Source organism: Labrus bergylta, chromosome 1 (genome assembly GCF_963930695.1).
Source record: "Labrus bergylta chromosome 1, fLabBer1.1, whole genome shotgun sequence".
Classification (NCBI taxonomy): Eukaryota; Metazoa; Chordata; class Actinopteri; order Labriformes; family Labridae; genus Labrus; species Labrus bergylta.
In genome coordinates this window covers 10,303,106-10,325,599 of record NC_089195.1, presented here as the reverse complement: position 1 = coordinate 10,325,599, position 22,494 = coordinate 10,303,106, and the positions used below count along the sequence as shown (strand labels likewise).

Below are 22,494 nucleotides of genomic sequence, written 5' to 3'. Positions count from 1 at the left end.
GATGGAACACATTTATCATTTATGTGCACTCATGCAATCACTCATATACTACCATGCACACTACCGCCATGCTTTTGCTCACTATATCCGGAAAATAAGAAGAAGATCATATACTGCCCATAAAAGATATATTTTGTAGTTTAGTTTGGGAGTTCATCATGCATGTTCACTCAGAACATGGACATGGTGTTCAATGATACAAAGGGTTAAATCAGTGATCCCATTGGGATTACTTGAAGAAAACTGAGACCTGGGCAGTCTGTGATATGAGTCGGGAGCGAGTTCCAATTTTTCTAGCTTTCACAGAAAATGATCGTCCAAAAGATTTTATTTGTTAAATCTAGCCGGACAGTCGAGTGAGACAGTCACCTCTTGCTTCTGCATATGGTCTCCAATGATTGTTCTTGCAGTTTGCCAAACTCAGTGCTTTCACACATGCACAAAACTCTCAGATAATTCCCAAAAATTTTTAGGGTGAGCTGCGTGTGTGAACCCATACAGTCAAAATGTTTACTCCGACTTTAATTGTTTCCAGCAGGAAGTAAATCTTCTGCATGAAGCTGTTGTGCGAACACAGCAGGACATGTTGAGGTAGTGTGGGAGGGGGTGCTGAAGTTAACATCCTGCGACTGGCACACAACTACTGTGAAACATCTTCATTATGTTTTCTGTTTGCTGCATGGATTGTCCTTCACCGTCATATATATATATATATATATATATATATTATGTCGAACTGCATACAGCATTGATATACTTGGATATAAAGGCAATATAGCGTCAGACTCTGCTGCTTCATCTATCACTTCTGTTTTGTGGGGCGGACATCACTGAGACAACATCCATACAGTCTATGTCTGGACCTCTGTATTTCCTTCAAGTTGGTATGGTCTTGAAATAATGGATATTTTTACATTAGAGGACCAAAGACAATGTAAAAGGACAAAATGACCAACTTGCTCATTAGATCAACGGTATTGCTTAATGTGTGGGAGGAAGGTGAAGTAAATGATAGAACAAACACGTCACTCATCATGGTGGATCTTTGATGTATCAATATCAGTATTAACTAATCCCATTCATACACATTTATCACCAACCTTTACCTCCACTGAGCTAATGTCAACTCCTTGAAGTCAATATGAGAAAAGACAAGCTCAGAATATGAACCTCAATACCTATGGTCAAAACATTCTGGTGTCAATAGTTTCATTTGTGATTTTATTGTATTGACATGTCAGATTTTCTTGTGAAAGGGCCACAGAGTTGCTTCAAACACTTTATTAACTGGATGATTTAAAAAAACAAATTAGGATCATTAGACCAGTGTATGCACGTCTTACTGCTGAACATTAGTAATGTATTAAGTATAATGTTTGTTTGTTATGGTCTGTTGTTTATTTGTGTGGAACTTTATGCAACTGTTTTGTGAAGTACCTAAAAGAGATTTTATGTTTCAATGGGAACATTCCTGGTAAAATGAAGTTTTAGGGGGAAAAAAAATCTTCTATCTAGGCAAGAAACTTTAGCAAACACTGAACATATATCCCTACTAGGATTCTTTCAAACTGTTACCACAAAACTATATAGCAAACAGTTTTTTCTGAGTATAGACTCAACCAGTTTCATGACACCAAGCAGCCACAGTACAGCTAGCACAAACAAATGAGTGTTGCTATCGTTTTAGCATCGTGATGTCAGATTTATGCCAAGCTGCGATGTAATTTCCTGTGGTCATACCGTTGATAAACGATGTGTCTGGCTGTTGTTGGCTGGAAAGGAAATTGAAATTCTTTTTTTTTTTTTTTTTTTTTTTTTTTAAACTAACACGTTCAAACTGCACAGACTAGTCACTGATTAAAATTCTAAAATCTCTAAAATCTTAAAGTTCAGTCATCTCTGGGTTGCTTTGAGATAGCATTTTTAGAAGATGTAGTGAGAGAGACATTTCTGGAAATCCTCTTTTTAGGAAGCTCAGTGTCCTCACTCAGACTCTATTATGATCTCTGCTGTCACACACGTTTTGTTTTATTATTGAGCTGACAGCATGGAGCCGCAGAGGGCAAGCTCTCATGACAGAGTGCAAATGAAATGACGATTCTTCCACATTAGAATACAAAGCTTAAGTACGGAGCCCTTTAAATGTATCTATGTGCCCTGAAGTGTTTCATATCACATGCTGCTAAAGATTTCCTAAGGCAAAGTGAGCTCTGTACTGTAACCTCAAGGATTGAACCTACTATACAATCTCCTCATATGAAAACACTGATGGCTAACACTGCCCCCTAGAGACAAAAACATCAATCAGTCAAGTTCATTTTCTTCCAGTCAAACTTTATTCATCATCAAAAAACAAAAAAAACAAATTCTGACCAAAAGACAATAAGTCCCCTCCCTCATCCACCCTACCCCCCAAAAAACTAATCAACTCCCTCTAAATGCGTTCTAATTGGAATATCTTTCAGCTCAGTAAATAGACTGTGGCCTTTACATATTTCAACCCAAAGTCAGCCACAGCTGAGCAGATGAATTAATTGCAGAAGAAAATAAATGGGGTCCAAATGTTTCAGTGCATTAAAAGCTCAAGGATGATAGAGCTCGAGAAATTACAATCCTGCCTCATCTTTTCCAAAGTTCCACGTTAAAGATTGAGACAGACTTTTTTTTTTTGTACAACTTCTCATTTCTTCACACAAACGTTTTGTTGGGTCTTCAAATATCTTGCCACACACATCGTTTGACAAAAATACCATTCACAACTAAAGATATTTCCAAGCATACAAACTACGTTATCATCACATCTGATCAAACATGTTAATAAATTAATCAACTATCGTTATCCTCTGCCCCCCCCCCCCCCCCCCCCCCCATCCCACCCATCCCACCCATCCATTACCCTTTCACAGAAAAAATTCTCCACTCACAGTACTTTTCAGCAACCCCTCAAACATCACTTTCCTGAGCTGACATCAAGTCAATCTTGCATCACATTGAACAGCTTTTAAAACACCACCTGAAGAGGAGCGCGTTACAGAGACTCATAGGTGTTTTACACTTAACTGTTTCCCATTGGCTGAAAATGGAAAGAAGTATTTCTAAGCTCGTCGGCGTCTTTGGCTGTTTTTAAATCAGAGTGAACAGTTACAGGATGAACCTCTTCATGTGATGGCACTCGAGCACTCGGGTCAGTTTGTGCTGATTTTGTTTAATATCAAATATAATGAGGTCTAAAAGATCTGTGGCTTTGAACATTTCGTCTAACAAATCCAGGCTTGTTTTTACCAAATGGAGAAGTGTTGTGGATATGAAGAAAAGATTTGCTGTAAGAGGAGTCTAAACAAAATGTGTGGATCTATTAGGTTACACAGTAACCCTTAAAAGAGGAGTGCTTTGGGAACTTGAGTCCAAATTCGGAGTAGAGATTACAGATTAATGTGTGCAGATTTCAACAGTGAAATCCCCACACACACACACAGCTTTGAATCTGTTCTCAGAATGATCAAAAAGCAGATATTTTCTTCCATCCGAGTTGTTTGATCTTTTGTTCATATTCACAAACTTCTCATGAGGATGGTTCTCAGAGATAAACATCCATTTGAGCCTCTTTATTCCCCACATGTATCTTTCCAAACAACACATTTTTATAAAGTATCCTTAAGTTAAGACTGTTTTCTTTCTTTATTAAATCCTATCATATAGTTTCTGCAAACATAAATCTCCTTTGTCAGCTGTGTAATCATGACGCATGTTGGGACATACAGGGTTAAAATCTGAAGGGCCTGATGGTCTGGAAACATGTCAGACTGTTCTTGAAAGCATTCATGAGCTTTCACATCCCAAGCAAAAGACTCAAGTCGACCTAGATAAATTACAAAGGTACAAAATGGCTTTTCTGTCACAAACATCAACATTTTTTTTTTTTTGATAATGAGTCATCTGTAAAAATAAAAAAAAATCTGACAAAACAGATGAAAGCAACCTTCAAAATGTCAGGTGTCAGTCCAGTGAATCTGATTGGCTGATGAGGTGGTAGTGATGAAAGCTGAGTGGTTCATGTTGGGCTCTTCTTTGAGCCACATCACATCTTAGCGAGCTCAATAGTTCACCTGCATTAGACGCAGCCACGGTATCTACCTGCGAGTGGTGCAAGTGTTCTATTGAGTGAAATAAGATGTGGTCTGAGGTGAGCCGCCGATGTGTCCTCATATACGCCTGGCCTTCTGTCTCTTGGCCTGGCGTTTGGCTTCATCCAGAGCAGCACTGTCCCCACTGGTTTGGGCCATGCTCCTCACTCCCTGAATACGATTCACAACCTGTAACAGGAGGGGGATTACCTGCAAAAACAGATCCAGAGAAGGTGTTAAAGGACCAACATATAAGATATCTACTGAATCAAATCATAAGATGACCTTACTATATCAGCAGACATTTAGGAAACATGCTGTGTTGAAGTGCTGGCTTCTCTGACAACAACGCAGCAGTCAGTACGTCAATTTTGGTCTGGATTGGTCTGTTTTTGTTTTGACCAGATAATTAGGCGGTTTTAAGGCACCCCCACACGGCCATTTTGGACGCTCTTCGGTTTGCGTGATGAGACTAGTTATCACGGCAAACCAACAGGTGCTGCAGCGACGGAAGCGGGCAAGAGAAGTGGTTCAGATAAACTGATTCTACCCGACCCGAAAAGCCTCGCAGTTTGTCTAATAAGCTCCACGAGCAGAAACGTGGTCAAACTAGGATCAATATTGGAGATGCTTTTGAAAAATGGAGAGAGGTTAGGAAGCAGAAAGGTTTCAAGACAAGATGCAGAGATGGCTAAACACTGAAGCTGCCGGCTCTGCTACATGGCAACCTGCGTGCGCATCGACTCTAGGTAGGAGGGGGCGGGGCGGACATCTCTCTCCAAGGTTTAGAGTTTGGACTGCAGTACTTTTAAAGACGATGTCTCAAGAGTTTAATACTGCTGATTTAATTGAATGATATCGAGATTAAAAGTTTGAAGTGAACAAACTGCACTGCATTTAATTTTATGTAAATTATGTCATTAGGGTAATAAACAACATAAATAAGCAGGGTTAGAAAACATGTTACTTTAAGAAATAGGACATTTTTCACTTCCAACTTTAGGGTTGGTCAACGCTAATACCACATTCCAGTGAGGTAGATTCCTATTTTACTGATTCAAATATCCAACAGAGGAGTAAAGAAAAGTTCATTGCACAGATTGTCTCGAGCAGATGCTGGTTTGTGTACCTTCTCATGGTTGTATGCTGCTAACAGGAGCAGCAGAGTCAGCGGCAGAGCTATGTAGGAGCCCTGGGCGACATCCTGGTCAGGCACTTTACGCTGTGGGAAAGCACAGGCATTAACACACACACACACACACACACACACATACAGTACACACCCTTAGATCAGACAAGTCCAAAATGAACAACCCAGTAGGTAATATTTCATTAAAACAAAACAGACTTTAAGTCAGGAGTTTAAATATTGAAATGTTGCTCTTTAGGACTTTGTGTTAAAAGAAGCTTACAGTTGGGTTGAAGGTGAGGGTGATGTGTTTGTGGTAGCCGTTGGAGGTGAAGGAGACCTGAGGTAGGGTGAAGTCATACTGGGAGCGGGACAGTGTGGAGTACAGCATCAGCACATAGCCCTGGAAGAAAGGAAGAAAAGCAACTTTAGATACAACACTAACATGTCCTGGGTCTGGAGGTAAGTCTTAAGCGATCACAAAATTGTGTGTGTGTGAACACAAGCATGTCAACATTAAAGGTCCTGTGAGGAGCTCTTACACGGTTATAAAACAGACAGTAATTACTACCTGTTCCTATAATGGGGTCTCTAAAGGTAAACAAGACCATCAGAGGATAACACAGCTCACAGTAATGTAAGTAATGTGTGGTACCACAGTATCTTTAGACAGAGCGTATATGCTTGAACAAAATAAAATATTTACAATATAACTTTTGCACTCCATGGCTGTTCACAGCAGCACGACTCACGATGGTAAACAGACCTCAGCTTGAAAAGCGTTTTTCTAGTCTTCTGACTACTCAAAGCACACACACCGATGGCAGAGGATGCTATGTAAAGTGACCATCAGAAGGAACTAATCCCATTCAAACACATTCAAATGGCCCCAAAGAAGCAGTGAGAGCAGCTTGGGGTTAAGTGTCTTGCCCAAGGACACATTGGACATGTTGCTGCAGGAGCTGGGGATCGAACCCCCAACCTTCTCAAGACCGAATCTACCAACTGAGTAACAACCGCATCAATGCATTTCCACAGATCTCAAATAATTGATTAAATTCTATTTATAGTAACACAAGCGCAAACACATGAGAAAAACAGTATGTAATATAAAAATTTCAATTTCGATCGATTCAATACCAGTATTTGTTATCCTTAAGTAAGTACATTATAAACAGAAATCCTTCTGTGAAAAAACAATGTTTGCTTTAATCTACAGAAACAGGTTTTCTCCCACGAGCTTTGTCAAAGTAGAGCATGTAACAAACACACCATTTATTTACAAGATGTGTGGATCTGTGCTCTGGCTGTTTTTTTCACAGTGATGATACATTTTCAATCAATCAGTTGAATGATTAAATTTGCGTTGCTGCACCCAAACAGTCAGTGACAGTTAGCCTGATGAAGATCTACCCCTCAAACTTTGCCAATAAATGTTTGCAGGATAGACAGTGTTCAGTTAGTTACCCTCTCTGACCTGTATAACTGAACTAAGTCATCCTGATCACAGGGGACCCCTCTCACACCCTCCACCACTCCTTCCAGTTACTGCCATCAGGGAAACCCTACAAACTCCCTCTGGCCCGGAAAAATATCTCCCAAAAAAAAAAAATCGTCCTTCATTCCCTTTGCAATAACCACCCTGAACAAAATCAAATACACCTTTTTTTTTTAAATCAGCCGTTGTTTTGTAACAGTCCTCTTTTAATGTCTGTACTTTGTGTTGTGTGTTTTCAATGTGTTCTTAATGGAAGTTGTGTTTATTGTTTGAGCCTCGTCAAAGGAGAATTTCTGTCACTTTTGGGACGGACAATAAAGTTTATCTAATCTAATCCAACCTGTATGTTTTTGATGGACACATTACTCTCCTACGCACCTGTCATATGAAATACACGTACAAAGTATTTTTTCTATTTTGATTAACAACTCTACCATCCTTTGTTGTCATTAGCCACAGTGAGTTACATGTTTGAGCAGAAAGGACAGATGGGTAAGAAAAAAATTACATGTACAGGATTAGTTTTGTAACTATAAAATCCACAGTGCTGCTGAAACTGAACGTTTCTGACAGGAGCTTTTATAAACTTGAAACTAATATTTTAAGTTTCAGTTTGGATTCAGGACTTAGATTTAAAACGGCTTGTTAAGTGAATTTCAGCATTGATTTGGACCTATAAGTGGAATTGTACACAGATACCTCTCCGTCTCTGTCCAGAGGAGGGAAGTGGAAGAAGAGGGACTGTCCCAGAGAGACGCTGTTGATTGGGTTGTCCAGATTGTCGATCTTATAAAGCTTCACCTGCGCAAAGGAAGACGACAAAAGCAATGACACGTCGATGTTAACCCTGCACACTCTTTCCACTGAGCACAATAGAGGAGAAATTAAATGTGTGCACGTTCTGTAAAAAGGGCAAAAGTGCAGGTTTAAGATAAGCCGTGCAGTCTTACTGATAGTGTTGGGAGATGTTCGGGGGACGTGTGGACGTTTCCGCTGAGGTCAAACTGATTGATTTGCCTGAAGGCGATGATGTTGACCCCTTCGATGTCGTTGCTGCTGACCTGAGAGGAAACACAAAGCTTAACTTACAGATACTCAAAAAAGAAAATGCAAACTGTGGATAAGGCTTTGTACAAGTCACACGGTGTGATAATGACAGAGAATTAAGTGGAATTAAGGCATTTACAGCCTTGCTAGAGAGATTATAAAGGCTGCACTTCTCAGACAACTGAAGTTATGAACCCAGAGGTTTAAACGTGCGGCGGGATTATCGCTGCTTTTGTTCTGCGTGTAGAAAGAGCCATGTGATAAGGCTGCTGATAAGTCATAATCACAGGGTTCCCACAGATACTTTTACATTTCAATTATTAAAAGTTTTTTAAAAACCGTCCTGTCTACTTTCCAGAAAGTCAACTTTAAAAACCCTCTGACATTGAAAAAGCTTCATTGTGTGGTCTTACCTCTATCGCTCTGTGTGACGGTAAGGCCCTCTCTATGTGGTCGTTGCCTTCTGCTCGCAGCTGAATCAGGTATTTACAACTAGGCTGCAAGAAAACATCAGATTCATCAGGTTGTGTAAAGAGAACAGTTGAAAAGGCTAATTAGTTACAGAATGAGTTCAACATCAGAAAGATCCTGCATTACTGAATCATATTGTTTCATACATTCTGTTTAATATTCAAGAAGCTGCTTTCATGTATTTTCAATAACCAGAGATCTAAGGCAGAGACAATTCATCTATAGCCCCCTGTCGACCGCAGGGACTTTCCACTGGAACTAGGGACCTTTTGAGGAACTATTTGCATTTCGACATCAGGAACAAGGGTCTAAATTAGAGCCCAACTGATAAATCGGCCAGTCGATGATATGGGCCAATATTAGCATATCCAGTAACTATCTGTATTAGCTAATTTTATCGCTGATATTACTAGATATATTTAGCAGTTTTCTTTCTGGTTGTCACCAGCAGAGTGTGCTATAGGGATTAAAACAATAATTATCACTCTCCAGAGTGTTGAGCAGTGACGCACGTACATGCACAGTTACTTTCCATTTATATATTATACTGTTTATCTTTTCCACAAGTGTTTGATAACTGCATTGGAGGGATCAACGTAATAAATGTGTATATCTATACCTATCTATCCCTACAGATCCAAAAAAAGATCTGAGAAAGATATCGGCTGATATATCGGTGTCAGATTTTTTTTCTCTCCCTTCTATTGATATTTGTTTTGGCCCAAACAATTGCATATCGGTCTTGCCCTAGTCTTAAAGTATTTATGGGGTTATAAATCTGCCCCTGAAAAAAGCTTGAGGGGTAGTACTTTCCAAAGGTCCAGGGACCTTGGGGAGCAGTGCCTGCAGTGCTGAATGTCTCTGATTGGTCAGACACTTGCAGGGTTATCGTATATACTGTGTTATAATGACTGCAGCTAAGAGCCCAATGTTTTCCCCCACCTACACTATATCTTTAAACTCTTCCCCAATCCAAATTTAGCAAGTCTCCAGCATACTCACCAGCAGACCCCTGAGTCTGAAGCGACCCTCCTCATCAGTGACCGTGTCCTCGCTGTAGAGACTACACTCTCCCTGTCCCACCGCCTCCACAGCTACGTCCCTCTCTGCATCCCCACTCAGACTCTGCACTGCTCCGTAGCAGCTAAAGACAAACAGAACAAGAACATGTCACTTATCACACTTTGCTTTTCCATTTCTTGAAATCAACCTTTTTTTGTAACAATATGAAGGTAATTGTAAATAAGGTAGCTGTGTATACCTGTAAGCAGTCTTAATGCCAGTTATATCGATGTTGAGGTTTTGACCCTCCTCCACCTTGATCATCTGAGACGTCGGCTCGAAGCGGAACTCTTTCATCATTGGCTTGAAGTAGTATTGACCAGGGCTCTGGAGGAGTGAGTCGCAAATGAAAAGCAGAAGAACATCGACATTGTTACTGCAAATCACTAATGTAAGCATCCCTACTAGGCCTGTAACTGTATTTGTATACATCCTGAACCATCGTGGTTACTACATCACGGCTCGGTGCACGCAATCATATGACAAATACGTCCAGAGTCACACATGGTAGTACACACACCACGATCCAGGTGGCGGTAATGCTCGCAACTGTTTGCTAACCGCTATTAAACAACAATGAAGAAGAAGAAGAAGAAGAAGCAAACGTACAAAAATAGATTTAAAAAAAAGTAATATACTGTACATTAGCTGTTTTTTTTCAAATCCCTCTGGATGTGAAAGCAGAGAGGGTCAAAGACAAAACCTTATACATTTTGAACACGTCGTAGAGGACTTCAGCTTCAAGTGTTTATTAAAAGTGTTCAAACCGCGGTACAACGTCCTGTGCGCACATAAGTCAGTCCTGTCGACCTTTACTGAGTAACCGCTGCCCCCCCCCCCCCCCCCCCACTGTTCACCAACATTTATATGGACACACTTTTCATAATCATAAGTAAAATAAGTATTTTACCTGGTTTTACATTTTACATCATATTTAGTTTTTATTTTCAAATCAGGAGTCGTAATCATTGATGTGTTGTTTATTATTTTGAATCTTTCTTTGATGCTGTTTAATGTTAAATACACTTCAGGCTGTTCCAACTATTGCAGGATGTCGTAATAAAAACAATGAAACAAACGAAACTTGCACCACTGTCTGTTCTAAATAAACTAGAGAAACCTAGACTTAAGCATCCAGGACGTCTCAGACCAAATAGAAAATGACACTTTTTAAATACTGGACCCCTACCAGGTTATTAAAGGTGAGCAGGCCGGTGTCCTGGGTCAACAGGTTAGAGCGGAACTGTCCTCCACTCAGAGACAGAAGGACACCTGATAGAGGGTGACCCTCCTCGGATTTAATCTACAGCAGAGAGAGAGAGAGAGAGAGAGAGAGAGAGAGAGAGAGAGAGAGAGAGAGAGAGAGAGAGAGAGAGAGAGAGAAACTATGATGGCTTCTCCTCACGTCACTTCATGTTCACTCTGAACGACAGAATCATGGCAAATGTAGGCTGAATAAAAAGCTCAGTTTGTTTGAGATGTGATGACAGTGGAAGTTAAACATGTCGATATAATGATGACAGCTGATGTGAAAATGTAATAAGTAAAGGAAGTGAGGATCGTCTCGTGTACCTTGAAGGTGACGCCAGCCAGAGCGAAGGCTTTGAAATCACCCTGCGTTCCCTCCACAGGACTCAGGACGAAACCTTCTTTACTGGCGCTGATGTCATACTCACGGTCGCTGTGGAGCGGACCCACGCTGAAGGAAGGACACGGGAAACAAGAGGGTTAGGAGAACATATCTTCAGGATGCATTTTTTATACTATTCTGTGGTTATTTTATTTTTTCACATAAACTAATAGATGATCTATCAATCTAAATTAGATTAACAACTCTAAGTCAGGTAAATGAGTTACACTATTGAAAAACAATCTTGGAACCCGTCAGAAATCGTCATCTATAATCCTCTGGTAGAAGATATAAATTACTGGGAACATATGCCAATATATCAGTAATTCCACTGAAGTCAGCAGTTAACTTTAAACAACTTCCAGCCAAGACTTCCTATTTAGTATAATTGAAGCGCACAGCCTGCTCTTTTCTGTGTGGAGAAAATGCTATTTGGACACAGGGCCTTAGTCACTGCTGCCCAGATATCTTATTGTGAAGCACAGACTTGTCTCACCTGTATGCTCCCATCTCATTAGTTGCCACGGTGATGAGCGGTGCAGCAGCTCCTTTCTCACTGATGGAGATCTCCACACCCTGTAACTCTGGAGACACTTTACCCTCCAGGAAGAGACCTGCACGCCCTGCGATGTCCACCAGACGACCCGGACACGACTCTGTGGAGAAGAGTACAAGAAGGTTTCATGCAGCTTTTGTTATGCTGCAGTATGTGAAGGCTGTGATTTCTCTCCTCTTTAAAAGAAGGGTAACAACTCTTCTTTCGTCGCTGTAGTATTACAAGTGTTTGTGCATGCACTTTGTAAACAACGACGGACTTAAGAAGCAGCTTTAACAGGACAAAGACAGGCACACAGCATGTCTGAAGATTACAGTGTGTGTGGAGGAGCTTACCTCCAGTGATAGTAGCCTCAACCTCAGGAGGGTAAAACAGCAGTTCTTTGGAGGAGGGTGTCACTGTGATCTTCTCTCCAGCCCTGCACAGTCACACAGTTAATATGTACTCACTGTATCAATAGCACTATAATATGACTAACTATAATAACTATAATGAGCAGCAGATAGACTTAACAATGGTGCCTGATGGATATGCCTTGATGAGTTGTTCATACACATTAATCTGTCCATTCTGGCTCACAGAACTCAGATCAAACTGTCAAACATGGCAGTGTTGATTTAATACAAGTCAAGATCCTGCTTTTTATCAAGCTGTTATTTGAAGTTTTAAGACAAGTAGCATTGCTGATATTAAAGAATTATTTAGAAACAGGAACTAAGTGCAACAGCTCAGCGGCTACAGTGTGAGACGCTGATTATGTATCTGTCTTCACACTACTGCAGTCCTTACTTTGTTTTGTGGCAAGGAACTAAGGCTTAGTTTAAATGCGCACTACTCACCTGGCCCAGTAAGAGAACTCGTAGTGGAAGGGTCCTGTCAGTTCGTCAGCCTTCTCTTGGATAGGAGGGCTATCATCCCTGACGCCCCCGTCCTCTTCGGCAGCACGGCGCTCCCGTTCCTGACGTCGCAGCTGAATTTCCATCAGCTGCTGCTCCAGCCTCTGCTCCTCCAGGCTCCGCAGGGGACCCAGCACCAGCGCCGGCTCGCTCTCAATTGATGATCTGATGGTTGGGAGAGGAAAAAAAAAAAAAGAAAGAGCATCAGAATTATGTACATGGATGCACAGCAAGTAACACCACTACAGAAAGACTGCATACTTGATGGTAACTGTGACATCCAGGATCTTGTCTGTGGTGATGAGCCCGGTCATGTGATGGCGCACTGCGGTGAGGGTGAGGATGCTGGGGGCTGAGCTGTTGGAGAGAAGGTTAACAACAGTCACTTGGCTGAACTGTACAGAGGGAGAGGACTCCAACGGAGAAATAAATGGGCACAGAGGTCATTACTCACGTATCGTAGGTGTAGAAGTCCTGCTCGAACTGGTGGCAGGAGCGAGGGGTGACTTTGTAAACACCTGCACAAAACATTTTAAGTTGATTAATGACTTTGGTCCAGTTTTATATGAAGCTAATGTTGACACAGCCCTCTTGCCTCTGAACACTGTACTCTAACTATGCACAGGGGAACAGTTGGTGCTCCGTTTTCTTTGCTAGGTATGCTAATTCATGCTATGTTTGGCTTATGAGAGGTCAGAACTACCAGGCTTGGAGAGACAGAAGCGGTTGACTCCCTTGGAGAGGTCGTACACGCCGACGTTCTCGGGTTTGCTGCCATCTTGGAAGAACTCCTGTGCAGAAAAATGTATGATTTTAAAATGTTAATAATGATTGTGAATCATGCATCATCTGCTAAAAAAAAAAAACACACAAACACAGCAGGCAAGAATACAAACCAAAGTGATGGCATGGGAGAGGGAGCAGCGGAGGATGTAGCCAATCTGTCTGAACTCCACCCCCAAGACGTCAGAGTCCAGAACCTCCACTTCCATGGATTTATGTTTCCAGCACCACTCCTCATGAGAAATACTCACTGGCAGGTGGGGAAGAATAACACAAACTATTAATTAGAGAACCAAACAGAGAAAAACAGATGGGAATGTTTAATGAAGTTTTTAATGTATAAACAACCACAGAAGCTGCGATCACTTCCGGTTGCACGTTTTTCTCAGAAGACCTTTTAATTATCTCATCTTTAAAAAAAATAATAATTTAAAAAAAAGCATAAGAAAGTATAAGAAAGTAAACTTCCTGCAACACTCAGGCCTGGCAACACTTCAAGCTGAGTAAACATGCCTGAGAGATGCTGTGTGTGCAGATAGCTCGCAGGCACACAGAGCAGATTGTGTGGATTGAACAGTGAGTGAGATGGATGCAGCACCAGAAGGTAGAGAAAGCTGGCTGGCGATGTGTGCTTCCTGTAAGCTGCCACTAAATACCAATTATGATCAAAAGCTCGTAATTACTAATTGATCTCGAAACAATCATTAAAAAGTAATTAGAAAGAGTTATTTTTGAAAAAGAAATGTACAAAGTATGGGGGGGGAAACAGTTTATATTCATTCGTTGGCTGGAGTAGTTCCAGTCTAAACGTGCATGCTGACTTTGCATCTGTGCTCTCTATAATCAACAGTGACTAATGACAAATGTATTGTCATTAGTGCATAAGATGGATTTTGTCTTACAACAAAACAGATCTTATGCATAGAAAGCCCACTTTGTAGATGATAAATAGGTATTCAAAGTTAATCTATACATTTTACTGAAGGTCAAATCTCATTTGAAAACAGAAAACATTTTTTTGTTATGAAAGAAAACCAGTATCGGAATCTAGATTGGCTCAACTGGTATTTTAAACATCAGTATGGGACCTGATTTTCATTAACCAGTGCATCTCTAGTTTTTACTGGTAGTGAGTGAGTTCTACAAAAATGCCAAAAAGGCAGGCATAAATGGGAAAGTTTCTTGGAGAACGGAGAATATGCTGCAGTGTTCTCACATCAGCTCACTCGGACTTTCTGTGTGAAAAATACTTGGGGTCTGGCAGGAGAAACGCTGGGTAAAAATCTGGCTGTTTGCGTTCACATATAGCCTAAAGCCCCTCCGGGGAGCCACATCTCCGGAGTTTTTCAGTAAATTTCCGTATGTGTGAAAAGAGTGTATGTGAGTGAGTTCTAACCTTTGTATTTTCCTGGTAAAACATCATCAAAGGAGAAGCTAAGGGTGTCACCACTGCCAGAGAGAGCCACCGACCTTCTCTCGCCCTGCCGACTCACCGGCTGAAGGGTCACTGACAGGTCATCGCAGGAGGCTAGAGGTCAACCAGAGGGCACAGGGTTTAGAACATGCAATGCATCCCAAAAGTATGTTTCGATGGGTTGAATCTATAAAAGATCATGTTTTTTTATTAAAAGCCCTTACCCAAACAGTAGACCTTTCCAGAGACAGAAGCCATGAACTGGGTGAACAGTAGATCTGTGAGGGGCCGGTCCACAAGGGAGACTTCGAGAGCCTGAGGCTGCAGAGCCAGGCCTGCTTTGACCTCCATGTCAGGGAGCAACACCTGAACACATGAAAACACAACAGAATTAAGTTTGTAGGAAGGCAAGTTATCAAGCAGATTACTGTAAAAGCCTCTATATTAATATATCAGGCAATGCATCTCAGAGTCAGTGTCATTTTGTAAATATTATTCAGACATACAACTGTATGTGATACACTTTTATACATTCTGTTATGCTATGTTATAATACAAAATGATACAATACGCTACACTACGTTACAATATGCTATGCTACATTAATCTACGCTACAATACGTCATGGTACATTATGTTATGATATGTTATGATGAACTTTTTTGTCCCTTTTATGAAATTTTCTTGGACTCCCAAGTGCTGCGTACATTTAGCCCCATACACACTAGCATTAATAAATAAAAACAATTAAAGTAAACAACAAAGACATGTTAACAGTAAGTTCAACAGTAATCCATTATTTAAAAATCTCCATGCTTGAGTCTCACTTGGACGCTGTAGTCTCCAGGTTTGGCCTGAAAGCAGAAGGCCCCCTGTGGGTCAGAGTCCATGGTCTTGCTGGAGGTCTTGTCTGGTTCCCGGTGTGTCAGAGTGACCTTGTAGCGGCCCTGTTGTTTCATTCCCTCAGGCAGGCGGCTGATGGAGATCTGGCCACACACACTGAACCTGTGTGGGACAAGCATCAGAACACAGAGCTGATTTGTTTTGTAATTCAGTAGAATTTGAATCTTTATCGAGTTCCATGCAGCATAACAATTAAAGAGAGAGCAGACGTACCCTGCTGTGATGATGTCAGGAAGCTGTGGCGTGTTGGGGGCAATCTTCACTGTGATTGGCTCGAAGAACATGAGGTCTTTGCTGACACGGATAGTGTACGTACCAGCTGTCATGTTCTCCAACCGGAAAGAACCATCTTCCTTGCTGATGACTGTAAGGAGAGATTAGTTAAGAGTTAGGGTCTGTGTCCACACACAGCGCTATTTGTGATGAATGCACTCAAACTTCAAAGCGTTTCTCACCAGGGTTCATTGTTGCTGGGTAACAAAATGTAACTTCAGCTTCCCTCTGTAGTGTCTATTAGGGTGTGTTTTACAAAGCTCAGTGTGCTCAATATTTGTTTGAAGTCAAGGAAATATCTCCATGAAAAAAATGTAAAGGAGTCATGTCCTGGCATCAGCAGCTCTACACCTGAAAACCCTTCCCTCGATAAGACGAGTCAATGTCTCCTCTTCCATTGTTGTTGACAAAGCAGATGTTGAAAATCCAGCCCTGAGTGGTTGGTGAGGGAGAAGAGACACTGACGAGTGCGCCGCTGTTAGAAAAGTTGAACTGTTTTCAACTGGGGGCGCAGAGACTAAAAACAGCTGAAGCTTTAGCACTCAGCACTGACAACGCGGAATTAAATTGGTTTTGTATTAAAAACTAGCACGGCCAACCCTGTGGACACAGGCCCTTACATGTGTGGAAATGTGTGTACAGTGAGAGCCAATGAATGCAAAACTTAAGCATTCCCATCATGTTTAGATATTTTTTTGTTTTCCTGCTTTTCAAGACAAACCCACTAGAGCATGGACCTTTTTGTGTGTTTACCTTTGATCTGGTTGTTGAGGGACACTGAGGCATCAGGGACACCTTCCCCACCGACACTGTTGAGAACGCGGCCCGTCACAGAGAAGCCCATGACTCGGAAGATTGGCTACAAGCAAAGATAACAGAAAGAGCACTGGATGTCAAAGTGTGGAAACAGGCATAGGAATGAACTCATGTTTGAACATGACAGCAGATATTTAAACAAATGCAGATGTAGCTCGACTCTTTACCTCTAGTTTCAAACTGTTGTGTTCCACCTTGAAATTCATCCTTGAGGGAGCGACGTCGAATGTGATCCTTTCTCCCCTGTAGAACGGCACCTGAAAGGAAGGATTTCACAAAAGCAGATTAGAGGCAGAAATAATTAAATAAACACGAGACAGTCATTTAAATGCAGTGAGGGGGTTTAAGTTACATCATCATAAAATCAAACCCTGTCTTTGTTGCTTGTCATGGTTAGCATTTTCTTGCTATAAACATTCACTACCTCTTTTCTTTATATCGTAGTTAAAGAAGGATTGTGAAAGTTATCCATTCATGTACTTGATCTAAATTGCTCACCTAAGCAAGGTGAGGGACCGGGTAACAGATGGGAACTACATCCTGCAGTTTTGGTAACAGCATTACAGCATGACGTTAGAAAGTCCGTCAACATGCTGAATTGGATTATTTTTTCGGAAATATAATCTGACTTAGAAAAGCTGCAGAAATCCAAGATGACAGAGTCTGACACTACAATGACAGTTTCCTTCCTTTATATCAGTGCTATGTGTCACTGGACGCATTCACAGCATTGACGAATGAAAGGCAAAGAACATACTGGCAAGCAGGAAACCGTATGAAGCAGCTTTAGAACAGGCGTGATGATCGCAGCATTAGCACACCGGCCCTGTGATATAAACGTCCCTGCCCGTTCGCTCACTGTGATTACTTAACTTTGTGTCTGTCGAGGGACTAAAGTGGACAATTTGCAAATTGGCTTCAAGACCTGCGTTTGTAACAATGTTTATTAATATTCAATGTCTAGTAAATAAACCAACGAATAGATAAATAATCTAGCTAAGTGATACCCAACAGTCTGTGGAAACACAAGGATAAGCATGAGAGTGAAGGGACAGGAAGCAAGGCTTTCATGTAATCCATCTATATCTTCTCACTCACTTTAAACAATATTTAAGCTTTATTAACACTCGTAAAGGTCACATCTTATGCAAAATGCACTTTACCATGCTATTATGTGTCCCTAGTTTGTCAACAAACCCCGCAATTGTAAAAAAAAGTTCACCCTCTATGTCTTTTGCCTGCTCTACTTTTCAGAAAATGTGTTCTCAAACAGAGAGTTTGGAGATTTTCCCTTTATGACATCACAAAGGGCAGTAACCCATCCCCCAGTTGAGGTGACACATCCACAGCTAGGTGTTTGGTCAGCCCTCTGAGTCTGATTTCTCACTGTAAACAATTGGGCATGGAACAAGAAAGCCCAAGTCACCCAAACCCCTCTAGATGGTCTTGGTCAAATACAGCTCATTTACATTTAAAGCTACAAACACAGAAACAGCACTGTTGCTGTCATGAAATAGAGGGGATCAAATACAGGATCAGAGTGGATTTAGAACAAGAAACTTCACAGACATGTTCTGAGGAGATCTGAGACTTATTTAAACCAATTGAAAAGGAGGAGAATATGTGACCTTTAAAGCTGCTTAAACAATATAAATGTTTATTAGGACACATTTAGATGGATTATATTCTGAAGACATGACAGGAGTGCATTCCTTTTTCTAACTATTCAGTTGCATTGAAGAAGCTGCTCTGAGTGTTCGCTGTAGACTTAAGTCACACTTTCCATCGACCATGGTAAGGACCGTTGTCGCACATTTAAGCAGGACGTAAAGCTCGAGGACTGGGACCCTGAGACGAGAAATGGGGACAGCCTTGTTTGTTTGTTTTTCACAGGGACCTTACCACTGTGTACTCGCCGCTGGCTAGCGAGGGGAAGATGAAGGTTCCATCGTCCCTGGAGAGAGCGCTGCAGAGGTAGAGCAGAGAGCTGTCACCAGAATCAGCTCCGTCTACTGGGGACAAGTTACAGCCGCTGACATCCTGTAAAACACACCAACGAAATACAAAGACATACTTATTGAGTCATAATCCATCAATACTACATGAGGTTCTGGAATTAAAGCAACAATACAGCTTCAATAAAAGCTTAAGATATGCTGCACGCTGGATCAAGATCAACTTTGTCTCCTCATTGTTTAAAAAAAAAAAATGTAGAATAATACTTGCTTACCTCTTTTTTGACTGTAGCTGAGTACAACAGGAAGGTGACCCCTTTCATTGGCTCTCCATCGCTGCGGACCTCCCCTGAGACGTCATAGCCTCCAACTACCAGATGGTCGGCAGCCGGGGCATTGGCATTAGAAACATGCACGGAGGTAGCGCTCTGTAAAAAATAAAAATAAAACAGAAGATGGCAAAGGTCACCAGGTAAGTAACAGAGAGCGTTGGAGTAATGGTCCTGTCAGGAGCAGTGTGGTGACTGCTGGAGATCATTAGTTACAAACATGCTAACCTGACAGGGAACACTATCAGCTGAGCCAGGAGGTGAGTAATGACACTTAACTGATACAGAATTAAAAAGACGTATTGTTCCAGGACATAATGACACTTCTCAGAAGAAGAACAGTCACACTGTGGTGCGAGATAATATCAAACTATGGGGAAGGAAATCATTATTGACACAGTGAGGGCTAATCGGGATGCTGCTCGAAATCTGTCTCAACTCTGTGTCGAAGGCTTTAATTCATCATTTGAAAACATTGTGGGTTTTTTAATCTATATTTTGAGAAAAATAGGGATCAGTGAACAGTGCTGTCAACTCTTTATACCTGAATACATGTGTTTGTTCTAAGGTCTCTGAGAAATAAATGATCTGTAAGACAATGGGGTGGAAGTTTGGAAAGATTTGACAATGAAATTGAAATCTCAGGTTCCAAAATTAGCGCCAATCCCTCGCCAAATGCTGGTGAAAATGTAGTTTGGCAGATAAAATAATAGAGGTCAGGCACTATTGGCAGATGCCTCCATCATTACAAAACAGTAAGGGAGTTACTAGCCATATTCAGACGGCTGTTTCAAGCCAAGATATTTACTCCCCTGTGACATTTTGCCGTCACTCCAAATGTCTCGGAAGTGTAATGGGGGGGGGGGGGGAGATAAAGTGATCCCACTCTGAACCGTCTTTGGGGGTAGTAACAGAGGCGTTAGAGAGGTGAGACGGGATAAGCGGAGCCAGTGAGGGAGCACAGCGTATGCATGCATGTCTGACTGTGTGCCTCCTCAACGCAATTGTGAAATCAGAGTTTGGGACACCAATATTACACCATTGCGGGAATCAATATTTATGTACGAAGACCTGATGGCGGCTGAGCTTAGTTACGGCGTTTGTTGTCTGAAAAGGGCTGATGATAACTAAGTTTTATTGTGCAACAACTCTGCACATCGCTGGCATGTGACCGACTGTTAATAAGCATGAGGCTGTTCAGAGATTGGAGAGAGAGAGAGAGTGGGGACAGACAGGAAAGGAGCCGCAGGTCGGATTTGAACCCAGACCGCCTGCTTGGAGGACTCCGTACATGGGGAACGTGCATTAACCACTAGGCTACGGGCGCCCCATAGAGGCTGTTTTTGAGCTACAGTATGGTCACTAACAAAACTGTTCAGCTTGTTAAAAGCTTTCAGATAAAGGAAGGAAGGAGAGAGCTATGAGTACTTTATCAGATTTACTGCGTGTTCAATGAAGTAGCAGATAAATGAGACACTCCGATGACATTTGTTTTTTTAGCAGTGGAGAATAAGTACTGAAACATTTTGTTCAAGAACAAGTAGTAATATCCAAGTGTAGAATAGTCTGTCAAAAGAAAAAGTCCCTGTGACATGATAAGAATCAGATGCTCCTACAATACCAAAACCTATGCTCCCTAAAGAATTGGCTTTTTGAGAATGATATACATAACTGTGTACATCAGTTGTTGTAGCTTGTAACAGTGGAGTGGACTATAGAAGCATTTTTCGTTGCAGCAGGACATAGTGTGTAGTTTACTGCTTGTACCTTCACTGCAAGTTGCCGCACACTAAGCATAAGCTAACCCCCGATGTTTGCTAACCTGCCAGGCCAACTCAGTGTCTGCGTGTGAAAGCCAACACAAGGTTCAGCCTCGTTTGAGAACAATTATTTTATTATATTTTTTAGGAAAAAGCTACTGACTCTACCTTTAATCACTTTACTAACTGCCTCGATTAGTATCATACATTAGACATTTAATTTACTGTGTAAAGTTATCCAGCCCTGCAAAGATTATGACCTAAGCTGCTTTTTAATCATTGACAAATAGGACATTAATGTCCACTGTAATGTGGATGACTAAATAGCAAACATAGAAATACTTAAGCAGAATAGATTATCCTCAAATTAAACTGCCACAATAAAATCAGGACTAGAGTAAAAGCATTAAGCTACTTTCAACAACTGGTTTTCATTGACACTGAATCCAAGTCTTGTGGCTGGTTAAAAATATCTCGGCCGGTAAGATCTCTTAATCAAAGAGAAGTCAGCAGGACTTAATGTTGAAGCCAGAGCAAGAGTGATGCGGTTCTTAAAATGACAACAAGAACGTTTTACCAGAATAACTCCAAATGATCTCAATTCTCTCTGTACTGACTTATTTTACATTGTCCTTAAAGGGAGACTTCACCCATTTGCATTAAGCTTTGTATCATTAGAAACCTGGTAGTATTTTTGAATGGCTGATCATCCCGTCCTCATTTTCCCCTGAGACAGGACATCTCTGTATTTCTTGTCTGAAAAGCAGCCTCCGATGACGCAAAAATCGGAGGCTGCTTTGGTTAGAGGGGTTGAAACTAATCCGCTAGTTCCTCATGTTTTCAACGACCCACTGAAATGCGGCAGAAAAGCGCTGGCTGTGCGCTGGGGAGCGTCTGCATGAAGTGTTTTGTGCTCTGAGAAGAGAAGTGCTGCATGTCTGTCCTGTCTCTATGACAACAGTCTGTTGACAACGGCCGCTGTATGACCGACACGGCTGTCACTTCTTACTGCATGTTTTATATTTGAGATCATTTTTAACAGCAGACACAGAGCAAAGAGGATACTATCCGTACGTCGCTATAATACACGGAATATCATACATTTTGAAAAGAGCGACCGTGACGTCAACAGCGCCTTTCTGGACGAATGTGCAGCGCTTTTCTTCTCAGCGCACAAACGCTTCATGCAGACACTCCCGAGCGTACAGCCAGCTCACTAGAATTTGTGTGTGAAATGAATTTCACCTCAGTCTGGTAGTAGCTAGCTTGGTAGGTGGTGTTCAGTGGGAGTGGCCTGTGGTGCCGTGCATTCTGGGAGTAGTTGTCTTTCATCCACAAGAGCCAAAAAGACACTTTCTGCCTTTTCTCGGTCAAGAAGGCACCAACTTCAAAATTTATTTCACATTTCTACAACATATATGACCCAATGTCAATACAGATTCATGTTTCAACCGGTGAGGAATCCCTTTAACTGAGGGTGATTTGGATCTGGTTGTGTGTTTTCTTGTCAATGCACATCATCATCTTGGATTCGCTGGTCTGTTTATTGACCTTTTCCATTAGCTTTTCAATGTCCACATTTCAATACAATAAAAACAGCCGCTTGCTTCTCTTGCAACGATTGCTTAGTGGTCAAAAAAATGTTTCCCCTTCATACAGGAGACGAGATAAATGTTTCTACCTAATGAAGAGGTGACCTTCAATCACACTGTGAGATACTTTATACAAAACACTGCCTGTTATTTTGATAATCTGCTCCTACACCCTCCTTGTATACAAAGCTTATACATATTTTATGTCAAGAGTTGGAAAATAAAAAAAATGTAAATGTTCTATTCAAAGGAAACC

The 22,494-nt window shown here is 41.3% G+C and overlaps 1 protein-coding gene across 1 annotated transcript in view; it reads right to left on the bottom strand.

The window, feature by feature from the left end:
• Positions 1 to 2,654: 2,654 nt before the first annotated feature.
• The window catches only part of nomo (nodal modulator), a 33,087-nt gene continuing 13,247 nt past the window's right edge, over positions 2,655 to 22,494 (bottom strand). The window contains 25 exon segments of the mRNA XM_020642810.3: positions 2,655 to 4,334; positions 5,254 to 5,346; positions 5,537 to 5,656; positions 7,451 to 7,552; positions 7,702 to 7,812; positions 8,212 to 8,295; positions 9,272 to 9,413; positions 9,531 to 9,658; positions 10,521 to 10,634; positions 10,904 to 11,030; positions 11,458 to 11,617; positions 11,853 to 11,935; positions 12,357 to 12,578; positions 12,675 to 12,770; positions 12,868 to 12,931; positions 13,117 to 13,204; positions 13,310 to 13,446; positions 14,593 to 14,724; positions 14,835 to 14,976; positions 15,438 to 15,615; positions 15,727 to 15,877; positions 16,540 to 16,645; positions 16,770 to 16,859; positions 18,505 to 18,642; positions 18,833 to 18,985. Coding sequence (XP_020498466.2) covers positions 4,203 to 4,334; positions 5,254 to 5,346; positions 5,537 to 5,656; positions 7,451 to 7,552; positions 7,702 to 7,812; positions 8,212 to 8,295; positions 9,272 to 9,413; positions 9,531 to 9,658; positions 10,521 to 10,634; positions 10,904 to 11,030; positions 11,458 to 11,617; positions 11,853 to 11,935; positions 12,357 to 12,578; positions 12,675 to 12,770; positions 12,868 to 12,931; positions 13,117 to 13,204; positions 13,310 to 13,446; positions 14,593 to 14,724; positions 14,835 to 14,976; positions 15,438 to 15,615; positions 15,727 to 15,877; positions 16,540 to 16,645; positions 16,770 to 16,859; positions 18,505 to 18,642; positions 18,833 to 18,985 — 3,093 coding nt within the window. The 3' untranslated portion in view covers positions 2,655 to 4,202.